We start from the raw sequence: 14,262 nt of genomic DNA on the forward strand, positions 1-14,262 counted from the left end.
CTTTGCAACAAAGCCCAAGATCCGCCCACATTCATAAGATACAGAGATAAGTAGAAAAAAAGGAAAATAATAATAATAATAAAAAAATAATAATAATAATAAAAAAAATAAAATAAAATAAAAATTAAAAAGAGAGAGAGAGAGAGAGGGGAATCATTGTTTAGAGGTATAACCAATACCTCTCAAGATTTCAAGAGGTCTGATAAAGTCTCAACAAGGTCCAACCAAAACTGTATTGTCCTTCTGGTGGCTCCATGCACTTTAGCTGTGGTACACTCCAAAAGAGCAATGTCCAGCAGATAGGACATCCAAGTAGACGTAGCTGGGATAGATGACTCAAACCAAAGTTTCAGGATAACTTTTTTAGCAGCAGTGAGGGCAGCAGACAAAATCCTCATCTGATTGACAGACAGTGATAACGAGGAATCATCCAACAAAAGAAAGAGCACTGGATCCTTTTGGATCTGAGTCTTTAGAAGATCAGTCAATATGTCCTGCACCGAGGACCAACACATCTCAATTCTAGAACAGTCCCAGAACATATGCATATATGTACCTTGACTTGCACTGCTGCATAGGTGACATAAGGGGTCAGGCTTTCTTTTAATTTTATATAATAAACAGGGGGTGGCATACGCCTTATAGATTAACTTATAATGAATCATTTGATGTGCTGGGTTCTTTGAGGTAGCAAAACAATTTCTCCAGACAATGTCCCAGTCAATCAGAGTGTTAAGTTCTCTCTCCCAGAAGCTCTCAATCGGAATATTTGAGTACTGTCGCACCACAAGCGATTTATAAATTATACTCACAATACATCTAGAATCCATACTAGAATCTATCAAGTTTATTATAGGATGAGGAGATAGTTTAGTCGACCAGGGTACACCATATGCTTTCAATGCAGATCTCAATCTTAAATACAAGAAAAAGGAGAATCCTGGGAGAGAGAATTCATCTTTTAGAATCTGAAATCTTGAGCCCATAATCATTGTATAGATCTTTTAAAGTGCAAATACCACATTCAACCCAGCATTTAGAAACGAACGGTTTGTTACCAGTACAAAGATTATTATTATGCCATATGGGGGTAGATTCACAGTAGAGATTTGAAACTCCCATAATCTTTTCTGCTGCTTTCCAGATTTTAATAGAATTACTTATAATTGGGCCAAACTTTTCCAGCTCTTTCTTCGATACATTAGTAAAGGATAAATCTTGTAGACGTAATGGGTAAATAATATTAGCTTCAAGGGCCCGCCATGGCACAGGGGAGTCAGCATCCATCCAAGTCCTAAGCAGCCTCATTTGGTATGCTAGATAATAGGAACAAAAATCTGGTAGGGATAAACCACCATGAGGTTTTAGCCGGTGCATAGATTTAAGTCGAATTCTAGGCCTTTTATTATTCCATAAGAATTTTGTTACTGCTGTATTAAGCTTTTTGAAATAATCAATAGGTGGTGCCTGAGGTAACACTGAAAATAAAAAACTTACCCTTGGAAGTATGTTCATCTTAATAGTGGCTATCCTACCATGCAGCGCCAAGCAGAGTGGAGACCAACAGAGAAGATTACTCGTGATCTTATCAAGGAGAGACTGATAGTTCCATTTGAAGATGCAAGATAATGAAGGAAAAACTCTAATTCCAAGATAATTAAACTGGTCACTAACAGGAATCATAATAGGTAAGGCCTGAATCTCTGATTTGGGAGCTAGATTGAGTGGCAGAAGTACTGATTTGCTCCAGTTAATTTTATAATTAAGTCTGGGAAGAAAAGCAGCGGCGTTCCCATATGAAGAATTTGTCCAGCGGCACGAGCATCATTCAGGATCGCATTCCGATCTTGATAATGTAGCAACTTGAAGATGAATGTACGAAGGGTTGTTTTTTGCCGTTCGCCACTATATATATGGTGGGCTTTTTCAATCTCCATTACTTTGCTGGCAAGGGAGGGAATCCATTTAGGGAGCTGATTTTGTATAAATCGCAGAGGGTCATCTCCTTCAAAACCCTCTTTTAGCCCTACAAGACGCATATTGGACTGGCGACTTTTATCTTCAATTCTTGCCAACTTTTCCTGAAGGTAGTCCACCGCTAGCTTAATCTCCACGGTGTCTTTTTTTGCGTTACAGAGGGCTGCCTGCATGTTGTCAAAATTATTTCTTATCCGACGAACGTCCTCTTCCAGACCTCCAAGCCTCTCCGCAATCGGGGCGAATTCTTCTTTAAACAGCTCTCTAATTAAGCTGAGGTGCATCTTTAGCTCGTCAGCAACAATGGCGCGAAGTTCCCCTCAGGAACACAATTAGGGTCTTTAACTCGCTTTTTCTCCGGGGAAGCCAGTGTTAATTGACGTTTTGCCATCCTTATTCGTTGCCCCGTTAGCAAAGTAATCAAAAACAAATCAAACGTTGGTGGTTTACTGAGAACAGATAGATTCAGGATACCGAGTCTGAGAGCAATCAAACTACACCGCCATTGCTATCGGTGGGTCACGTGACTCCAATTTGCCAACTCTTAATAAAGCAATGCTCCTGTTTCCTGTGAGCGCCTTTGAATAAATGGCCCACTGTCACAGCGTGTACTCAAATGAGGTGAATTAAAAGTAAATGTAAGGAAAGGATGGAAGCATTTTCCTTCAGACCTTCTTATCCAGCAGTATTTATAGTTTAAGTAAGTGGTGCTCCTACAAGTGCAAATATGTCTTTACAAGACTTGATTCATAATGAAAGATCTGGCAACAGTGGTTGTCTACAATAGTAAATTCACTTTCTATCTCTGCTTGTGTACCAAAATATAAATCTTATTTTCCATGCCACTTTCTAAACAGCTGCTGGTCCAGCAACTGTTTGGTTTGGTTTTATGCTCAACATAAGAAAGTAAGTCAGATAGAAAGTCATACAGGTTTGGAACAAGGGTGAGTAAATGATGACAGAAATGTTCATTTTTGGGTGAACTATACAGTAGGTAACCGCCCTTATTTTCAACTTCAACAGCAATCTTTATAATTCTATAATCTAATTTACTATGCAAATTGCAACAAGTGAGGCTCTGCGATCACTAAATAAACTTTTCCTGGCTGTAGAGAGCTCATAGGCAGCATGGCGCACAGCTAATTAGCCTGTGCTCATGAAGTAGCCCCCTCACAGGGAGTACTAATCTTGTGATCATCATGAGTCCTGGGCATGTTAATAACATGACTTCATCTGTGACTTTGATCTCATACATAATTAAACAAACCAGCAGGAGGACAGACAAACATGTTAGTCTTCATAATCCACCCAGATAGGTAATGAAATTTACAGGAACTGCCATGTTTATATGTAACACTGCTTCTAGAACAACAAATGCAGTGGGTTGGATTGGCATAGTGGTAAAAATTTAGACACTGAACTTTACACTGAAAACATAAAATAGCAATGCATCCATGCATTCATGTATAAAAAGCCTATCATCTATCTATCTGTCTATCTATTTGTCTGTCTATCTGTCCACTGTCTATCAGTCCACTGTCTTCTGTAATCGGCGGCAATAACAAGCAGCTTATCATACTATATATATTATAAATATATTTACATACATACAATAAATAAATATATAAATACAAACAAATGATACATGTGTATAGTAATTGGGTAAATCTTTAAGTTCCCTGGTTAGCCAAATGAGAAAACTTTAGCCACTGCCTTGAATTTTTAAATCACAAGACTAAAAATTGCTTTCTGACAATATAGCACTTTAAATGTCACTCTGACGTAAAGAAAGAACCTATTACTGTAGCTTACTACAGATGCAGTCCGTGAGTGTGTTGACATGTGATAGTCTTTGCATGAGTGATTGAGCACAGTTGGCCTGTTTGGCTGTGGTGTTACTGTTATCTACTTTCCTATTTTTCTTGCACCTGGCCTGCATAAAGCAGGCAGTACATCATCAGAACATGTGGAGAGTCACTTGGGAATATTGTGTTACAAAGTGTGACGTTTTGTTTCCTTTCTCATTATCGGAAGATATAGCACAGGTCTATGGGGAACTGGAAGTCACTGGGACACACTGATATTGGCCGTCCACAGGCCTGTCGCAATAATCAATATATCAACTTATCGCGCAATATATGTACATGACCTCAATAATTTTTGGTGACGCAATATATCGTCCATTATATTCACTTAAAAATGAATGTCACCTTGTTTTTTACATTCCACTTCCGCCTGTGTCTTTTGCAGCTTCTCGTACATAATGTGTAGTCGTGAGGTGCTAGCCTAGTTCAAATGTAAAAAATGCTTCTACAAAAAAAACACTGCAACGCCATGTTGTAGAGATGCTGTGTGTTTCCTTGTGAAAGCGAAGCTACTTTTGGCCTACCAAAAGAGAACACGACTAGAAATCAGTGGTAAAATTGTATTTACAACACTGTTTCGGAACAATTCAACCCACATATTCAGATGTGTGCAGCACATTTTTTGGAGGACAAGGACTGTTTCCAGTGAGAGCAACCTACAATGCTGGTGTCTGGCGCTTCTGAGTTCTGACCATAGGTGGAAATCGTGGGGGGTCGGGGGGGTCCGGACCCCCCCTATCTGAGGGTTGTCCCCCCCTAAAATATATTTTAAATATGTGTATTGTAAATAATATAATGATATATAGATAAACTAATTGTGCAAGTAGTAAAACAATACAAATGCAAACGGAGAAACAACAAAAAAAGTTTGAAACATCTCGAGTTCCCCCTGCTTTGCCTCACAATGCTTTGGTCCACTGCCTGCTCCCCTTTTACTTCACCACCACCGGCACCGACACACACATTCCGGTGTGAGAAAACATCGTGTTTCAGTAGTTGTGGAACTAGTCAAGCTTACTTTATTCACATTAAATATCGGATGACGTGATTATTTTCTCTTTAATATAGATGATGCTGAGTCATTAATAAATCATTTCCAAAAAATATTATTGTGTACCAATTTACTTTTGTCACCGATGTAGTCTGCGCTGTTAGCGATTATAACATTTACCCATGTTTTATACAGGCGTACACCTAGTTTTTTTAATAAAATCTTACACACACCCATAGTGTACGCATATACAATGCTTGTACATTAGATTAGACTAGTGCGGGTGCGCAATTATATTTTCCCGCGTTCAGTATGATTTAGTCGGTTACAGTGGCGGCTCGTCGGGTGAGGTAAGGGAGGCACAGTTTCCCCCAAATTTTAAGGTGAAAATGAGCAAGATTTAATGTAAATAAAATTTACTATTAGTTTCAGTTTATGTCTCAGAATGTGTATATTTTTGTTTGTAATTTCACAGTTGTAATACCATTACATGAAAGCTCTGCTTTTCTATTGCGGATGTGCCAAATCTGCTGATGTAATTACAACCGCTAAGTGAAAGAGAAGGGGAGGCCAGGGGAACCAATCAGCATCGAGTGTTCACTTTCAGCGCTGAGGAGTGCTGAGAAAAGTAACATCATCTATTTTAAAATCCACGAGCCATTTATTTCATTTACTATAGTTAATCTAATATAACATACTAAGAGTGCAGTTGTTCTCCAGATATTAGCATAATTAATGTGATTTTGATTTTTATACAAATTTTATCAACAAGAAGTTAATATTAAGTGCATTTTAGACACCATTTTAGCTCTATTTCACCAACGACTGATTCAAACACGAGTTTTGAGAAGTGTAGATTAACTGTTAGAGGTTGCTGTTTGTCGTTTCTCTGATCACAAATGCAGACATGGTTTTATGTTTACGCAGCGCGATATGCAACACATAAAAAGACAGTACAAGTCATTATAATCAATAATTATGCCCCCACTGGATTCAACTGGTTTTGTCTCATCGTGCCGGGTCACAGCATCACAGTGTTAAGGGTCGTACCATTTCCGTCACACACTTGGATAGCTGGCCAATCACAACACACTGGATAGCTGGCCAATCACTTTTCAGAACGATGAGCTTTGTAAAAATCAACACATTTCAGAAAGGCGGGGCATAGAGGATAAACAATAATGTACAGTATGTGGAAAATAACGTATTTTTTAACCTTAAACCACATAAACACATTGCATTACACCAAATACACAAAATAATGTTCTCTTTAGCAACGTCATATGACCCCATAAATATAAATATCCAAAATTCCTATTCCAATAAATCTCTCTGTGCCTTCCTGGCCTGGTTTTTACCACCTGGGGCCTTATGATATCAGACAGGGATGAGGTCACATGACCAGAAGTTTTGGCAGCTCCCTCCACTGAACTCTCCTGTTAATCTCATTTAGAGCATTCAATGTTTTTAGTGATGGTTCCATGGGATGAAAAGAAAAAGTGAACGAGGACTGGTGAAGGTTAGAAAGTCTTTGATAGATTAAGGTATGTATTAAAACACTCTTTAATGCTTTATGTTCATGAAACTTCCATCTGGGCATCTGTGAAAAGCCAAAGGCCCATTATATGCTAAAAATAGCTCTTTTATAGGCCAAGTTCATTTCAGCAAAAAATCATTATTGTTAATTCCAGGCTATTGGTTCAAAAATGGACCTTTAAAGATTATAAATGTAAAGTCAGCCCTAAAAATAAATTATTACTATTGTCTCAAAAAATAAATAAATAAATAAAACCCAAAAAACCAGGCCTATAGAAATGCTGTAATCAGGATTCTATAACCAAAATATTTCATTTCACAGTGATCTGGGAGTAGTTTGTCCATCCTTTACCTAAAACTGTGATCAGACAGACTGTTAAACTCATCTCAGGTCAGCAAAGAAACAAGTGCAATGTGAATTTCCATTCCCAGAAGGCAGGGACACCTGGATTTAAGCAGCTGAGCTCCTGTAAATGCTTCCATCGATCTGTGGGTAGTACACTGCTTAAACTCAACGACCCTTTAATACAAAGACAGTCTTACTCAGCAAAGAAAATGTCTGTGGAATAACTTAAACCAAACATCATTATATTTCTACATCTTTTGTTGGAGCATGCAGGATGTCTTGAGAAGCGCTGGCAGATTTCAAAACCATCCTTTCTTACCTACTCCACTCCCCCATCTTAAAGCTAAATGTAATGCCCAAAGTCCTCTTTCAAATAAATACCTGCCCATTCAATGGCATTCAGACTTCCCTATTTCTATCGAGTGTTCTTTTGACAAGCACAATTCAATTTCACAGCCATCAAAAGGCCATTATTCCAGTGGCTCTTTCCTCTGACTGTTGCATTAAGAGTGTGGTAAGCCCTCAAGAGCTACAGTACTTTATATGAAAGCAGAAGGTCTACAACAAGTTCTTATCATAAAGGGCATTTGCAGTGGCTTCGAACAGCGGTACGATTAGCCTGTCCTTATCCTGATTTACAGTAGACATCGACATGCATGAAGAAAGCTTCAAGAATCTCAGTGAACATAAAAAGAACTTTGAAAATTCATCAGCTAATATTACTACATAAATCTAATATTACTTAGGAAAATCATTAAAACCCTCCCTAGAAAAAAGGAAAAATTCCCATACTAATGAATGAACAACATTCTCTGCTTGTCGGAGCATGTTGGTTCTTCTAAGGACAGCTGAAGTGAGCCTAAACAGGGTTACACCAAAAACTCCAAACTCAAGGCTTTCTCTCACAAATATAATTGTATCTACACTATAGTTTTGGGCTGAAATGTTTAACTTTTAAGACATGTCCATGGTATATTTCACCATATATATTGTTTTGTTTTGGGCGGAATATGCTGTAGGAACTTAAAAAAAAAAATTGTGAAGTTGTGCCAGACAAAGAAAAAACTAAACAAAAGCGTGTCTGTTATGTTGTGCTAAATGCATCACTCTGTGAATCGCACTATTTTCTGCTTGAGAGAGGAGAGATAAGTTGATATTTTATATTTTTATGGAAGGTGACAATGCTGTCAAAACATTACCATGCCTTTCTGACCTTTAAGTTTTCTTAAAAGGGGTAAAAATTAAACTGTCACTCTCACACACAGCCATGTTTCTATCCTGAAGCTATGTCTACAATTACTTCCCCTCCCCTCAGTTTTTTCTTTACTGAACGCAAATCCAGTAAAAAATACACTTGGGAACAAACATCAGCATTATTACATCAGGTTTGACCACAGCACCAGTCATTAGATCATTCTACTTAGAAAAGAATCACATGGTGCTGCTGTTTGACAGACCCTGAGGGACCAGGATTCGGCTGACAGTGTGCTGTCACTTATCAGCTGCTCAGAATGGAATGCAGCAGGCCGCTCGAATGGAAAGTCTAAATAAGTTTGTGAGAACACATTTAGCTTTGTATGGGAAAATTCTTCTAGTCGTTTCCTAACACAGCTCTCAACTCTGTAAATTCAGGCGCAGACCATGAACTTCAGTTGAACTATGGTGAACATGTCAAGCGTGAGGATAATGATTATCATTTCATCACCCATATTGATTACCAGCAAATCCTTCTAGGATATGGTTCACGGGTCAGCGTCTGCTGTCTATGGGATGAATGGTGAACATGCGTATGTGCCTGCACGAGTATCCCGCAGTCCACACAAAAATTCAATTCTGCCACTATGGAAGAAAAAAAGTCATACTGGTTCGATATGAAGTGATGACAGAATGTTCATTTCCATGAACTGTTCCTTTAGCAACATCACCCTGATCTGCTGCTGTTAGCTTTATTAAACCAACGTGATCCATCATAAGAGACACATACAGTTAATATATCCACATATGGTCTGCTCAGATTTGTTGTGGGTGTTACTATCCAGCCAAAGGCACAAACAATTACATAAGCTAAGACTATTTAAGTAAAACTGATGGTTGTCTTAATGATATAGTTTTATATCTCGTTGCTTGGTCAGCGAGTTGCTGGCACTTAATGTGTTGGATGATGTGCTCTAAAGTGTTGCATTAGGTGAGATTTATCGATAAAATATGTGTTGCTTGTACCATTAAACTCCATTAATGCTAATCATGTAAACATGTTTTAAATCAATGCAATATGTTATTATGGTTGACATAACTGGCAAGCTTACTGCATAGTTTTAAAATATTATGTGAAACGAAACATTATGCAACAACAGTATGTTTACACTGTTGTCACATGTTTGCCTCGTTACAATTTTGATTTTGTGATTTATTTACAGTCATCTTAGTAGATAAAAACTTAGGTAAACATATCTTAGTTTACACTCTAAGTAAAGTTCATTAAAGGGTTTCAAAGGTGTTCCCCATGTATTTTGAATTACAAATTGCATTGTGCTATGTTTTAGGGTTAAAGTATCATAAAGTATGATCAGTACTTTATGCATTTTCTACTGTCTTTTTTTTCTTCTTACAATGCACATCGGATCAATTTATACGTTCAGAAAGATTTTCAAAAGAAAAGAGAAATCACAACAAATAATACTTCTGGTTACTTTGTGCATAGAAATTACACATACAACAGAAATAAGAATTGTATGGTAGTATGTTATTCCTATGTTATTATTACATAATCCTAACAATAGTTTTACTCCTAGACTTGACTTACACTCTTTGTAAGAAAAGTGTTTTTGGCCACTAGCTTTGTAGATGCGTGTCACACATTACATGAACACATTACTTGCACGTTCTTGCCTTTGACTACAATGAATTTGAAGTAGTGCTTATATCTCCACCTTGAAAATGCCAACTTTTCATCGGATTGCTCCTGACTCGCCATTTCTCCTGCTGCTGCGAATCTGTGTAGCTGTTGCGTGTGTGTGACTGTGTGTGTTTGGCGCCGCTGGCGCGTGTGTGTAAAAACACTGGCTCTGATTGGCTACCATGAAACACATGACTCTGCCTTAGCCAATCATAATCGCTTATCTCGTTATTAACCCACCTGCTCACTGGCTGTGTGAGCCAGGGGTGCGTTCAGATTGCATATTAAATCAATGCATAGTAGCGCACCGCATTTGACGTTCAGTAACGTTAGCGGCGTTGTAACGACGGGAAAAGTAATTCGTTAGATTACCCCGTTACTGAAAAAATAACGTCGTTACCTAACGCCGTTCTTTTAAACGCCGTTATTCCAAACAGGATGGCTGGGAATTGCGTTTTTGTGCAGTAATAAAGCACTGGAAACCTGTTCTGTAATGTTAATAATTGTAATGTAAAGACAATTTTTCTGCATTATGAAATTTAAAAATCAGTTAAAAACTGTACATTTGCTATATTCGGATTAGTATAATATGCATACAATATACTGCAGTAATGCAGTAATATTTTTTTTTCAAAATCGCAGTATTAAAGAGCTACGGTTTTTTTTATAATTTTTAATATTTCTTTCTTGATAACTGCCAAAATTCAACTAAAAACATATGTTAACTTTTTTGTGGAATAATGCATAATATTAATTAAATAGTAAGACATTACTTAATTCAATGATTGTTTAAACACGATCTCTGTCTGTGATTGGTTGATCAAAAAGAAAACCCCGCCCTAAACCACTGGTTAATAATGTTGCTATGTTTTATGTATTTTATGTATGAAGTATTTTAAGAATTTGAATACTGAAAAAACATCAACAACAACACACACCTCACCTTAAAATAAAACCTTAAATAAGAATGCGCACATTGGGATTGCAACCGATAATTTTTACATGCTTACTATGAATTCTAAAATAATCTATTCTCTCTTAAACAGGAAACATTCTTCCAGACTTCAAAGCAGACAATAGTGTCCATATTTCCAACTAATTCTAGCTGAACTAAAAATGATGAGCTTTGCATATTAAAAGAAGTTTCAGATTTCCATTTCATATTTATCATCCTGCAGTGGAAATGCCAATTCAGCAGACAGACAGACTCTGGAAGTGAGCGCTGCTACAGGTGGAAGCAAATCATTCCACTGTCACTTCCTTTGTAGCCTGAGCCAGTCAAATGCGCACAGGGACTTCTCATCTCATCTCATCTCATTCTCATCTCTTCTGACCCATCTCATTCTCCATCCTTCTCTCGCTCTATCTCTCTTCCTCTCTCGTCTACCCGGTACTCTCATTTGCCTTTCTTCTTTCACTCTGCCAACCTGCATTACCATGCATTAGATCAAAGAGCAGTGGGGTGGACTGTGCTTTTCACACACACACACACACACACACACACACATTCATGTGACTAACACACTCACTGGTCTCATGACACAGCTCTCTCTTAATGATCAGTTAGGGTGGGATAAACAAACTGCCTGTTTCCCAGCAAAACTGACATCCATTTAACTTTCACAAAAGTTTAAACCTTTCCTCAGGATAAATTCATTTCAAAGTTTGATTTTCTTGCTTTGCATTTCAAATGAAGCATTGTTCTCAAACCTGAATGATGCAAATATGATTTTGAAGGTTTAACGTGTATGGTTGCTATAATGTGTGCAGAGCTCAACAATAAAATGTTTATTTTAATAGTCACATCATTTTTTAACTGGTCAAAATATCTCTGTAAGAAATGAAAACCCATTAATATGATCAACAATTGAAATATTTGAGTTATTTATTAAAAATAAAATTAAAACCTTAATTTAATTTAGCTTGTTGACAAAGCAACATTTCTATTTTTTCATTTAGCCTACTTTATGTACTACAATAACCACAAGTAAAACTGCTATAAAAATGAATAATAACTACATAGACATATTTAATAAAAATTACAAAAACAACCACTACATTACTAACTCAGAACTCATTCAAATCTAAATTTAAATCTACAAACTAATTCAAAATGATTCTAGTATCTCAGTGATAATAAAATAACACTGAAGCGATCGATCATCAGGGCGCCCTTATTGTTGAGCCCTTTGTGTTACATGGTTTACCGTAAAACCTGAGCAAACAAAACACAAACCTACAGACAGACAGGTGAGAGGTGTTTGCGACATGACACAACCACTACTACTCACGTCATGTTTATCACACACTTTTCATCAGGTTTTCTACAGACTGTCTAGACAGCGCAAGAGATTTTGCTCATCTGTTTACATGTCAGCTTGATACAGTGACAGACTACAGAATAACAGATTCATATGGCATTAAGTGATGAGAACTGAATACTCATGCAGATTTTTCAAAGGCTTTTTCAGCTACCAACCAACAAACACAACATAAACCACTGAAATATTGTTCAAACATATTTATTATGAAAATTTTGAATTGTTTTGCATTGTTTTCTCTTGTATAATCTCCTTAACCTTACATGCCTGGCTGTTTAACCCACTAAGGAATCCTGAAGACACTATTTGATTAATTTAAGGAGCTAATCTCTTTCTCTAACCACCAACAGCTTGGACAGTTGGTTTATCATATACTCTTGCCTACTGTACACTGAATGCTAAGTGGTTTAAAAGCAGGTCTAATCTGTGTAGTAATGACATACAGTAACCTATTGACTGAACACGTCTATGAAAACGATTGGATTATATAATATAACCATGTAGAGCAACAATGTTTCTTTGTTTCTAATGGAATTTGATTTTTTTTAAATGACGCACAAAACAACATGCATTTCAGCCTTTAAGCCACTTTCAATTAAAAGAGTAGAAAATCATTTTTATACTTTTGAATGATTTTTCCTTTAGTAAACTAATAATAAAAGAAGTCAAACTAAATTATATATCACACAAAACAAATAAATAAAACATTTATTCAAAATTCAGCTGGATAAGCAAGTATGGGAGCAAACACTGTTTAGTAGTTCATGATACAGTTATATTTCCCACAAATAACAGAAAAATAGGCATGAGATCGTAGTTTTACAGTAACCTAACTAGCAAGGTTATTACTACCAGCTGATCTTGACTAAAATATTATAAATTGCCAAAAACCGTGATTTTTATACAAAAATATTAATAATGATAATACTAAATAATGTCTGATTTTATAGTAAGATAATTTATCTATGTTCTCTAACAGTTCTTAATAACCAAAACATGGTATTTGGGGATTACATGGGGTGCTTCTAATGCTTAAAATGAAGAAGAAGAAAAAAAAACTTATACTGAAGAGTGTGCAATACTAAACTATTCACATTTTTTGTATTCATTTATCCACCTGCCATCCGCGCGTGCGCATTACCTTTTAATTCATTGAGGCTTATTCCCAGTTTTGATATTTAATAACACACTCGGTGAATCTCAGTCATGAGCTCAACCGGCGTCATGATCATTAGGCATGAAAACACAACATCAGTGAGTACATTTTGAGAATCAGGTCACAGTCAGACGGAACGGAAACGCTGTGATAACTTCTTTACGAACGCCTGAGATTAGTAACAGTAGGGTTGTGTCCATATTTCTATCTCCAACGCCTTACAAACGGTCACACGATTATAAAACGTGTCATTTTAGCTTTAAAGTACAAACGTGAACCCTCCAAGCAGCGCAGCTCCTCGGAACCAGACCAACAAGTTGAGAGAGAGAGAGAGAGATCGCTGTAACGTTACTCACGTATCGAGTGATGAGCTTCCTGATGCTGCTCAAATCCATCCTGCTCCAGGTGCGCTGTCTTCGCTTTCTCCTCTGATCTTGAAGAATGGGTGCACAAGACGCTAGCTGATCACTGTATCAAGTCTCTGATCCATGACGGTCTTCTACGGCTTCTTTTTCTACAAGGCTTGACGACTGACAGTCCTACGCGACTGCTGTGGTTATGATATCTAACGTTACCGAGCAGCGCCTGTTACTGAGATGATGAAGAAGAAGGCTACTGTGTGAAATCCAAACGTTGTCATAGTGACATGTTTCAAATACAAACACATTCACCGACTGAGGAGAAAAACAAGCAGCTCTCGTTTCCCCAGGTTTTGTCTTAATATATTAAGGGACTGGCCACTTCTTCCTCGTCCAGCGTCCCTCTGGTGTTCTGCCGCTCTCGCTCTACTTCTTCTCGGTGTGTAGTAGAGCACTCCGTCGGTTAGCACCGGAACGTCACGAGCACCGTGAGCGCACGCGCACTCCTCGGCTACACCCACCCGCCCACGGGGATAGTTCAGCCCGCCCTCCGGTGTCCGTTAACTCCCCGACCCCGTCCAGTTACTGCCAATCAGTCCCCAGAAATAAACCGGTGTAAGGTGATGACATGGCCTCTTAAGACTATAAGAGATACTATTAGAACAAATAACTAACAACAACGGTAATAAAACGAACATTTACCTTCACATTTGGACATTCAGCAGACGCTTTTATGCAAAGAGACTTAGGCTACAAATGAGGACAATAGGAAAGCAATCAAAATCAACAAAAGAGAGGAAAAAAAGAAGAAAAAA

At 37.5% G+C, this 14,262-nt stretch overlaps 1 protein-coding gene across 7 annotated transcripts in view; it reads right to left on the reverse strand.

Annotated features, from left to right (window-relative positions):
- The window catches only part of atp11a (ATPase phospholipid transporting 11A), a 63,513-nt gene extending 49,432 nt beyond the window's left edge, over positions 1 to 14,081 (reverse strand). For 5 of the 7 annotated variants that reach the window (XM_059554544.1, XM_059554548.1, XM_059554545.1 and 2 more), the window contains exon 1: positions 13,445 to 14,081. In XM_059554544.1, the coding sequence (XP_059410527.1) occupies positions 13,445 to 13,483 (39 nt within the window). In that variant the 5' untranslated portion in view covers positions 13,484 to 14,081. The remainder of the gene's footprint in view (positions 1 to 13,444) is intronic. The other 2 variants (XM_059554543.1, XM_059554542.1) reach the window with 1 other exon arrangement.
- Positions 14,082 to 14,262: the final 181 nt, after the last annotated feature.

Source organism: Carassius carassius, chromosome 7 (assembly GCF_963082965.1).
Source record: "Carassius carassius chromosome 7, fCarCar2.1, whole genome shotgun sequence".
Classification (NCBI taxonomy): Eukaryota; Metazoa; Chordata; class Actinopteri; order Cypriniformes; family Cyprinidae; genus Carassius; species Carassius carassius.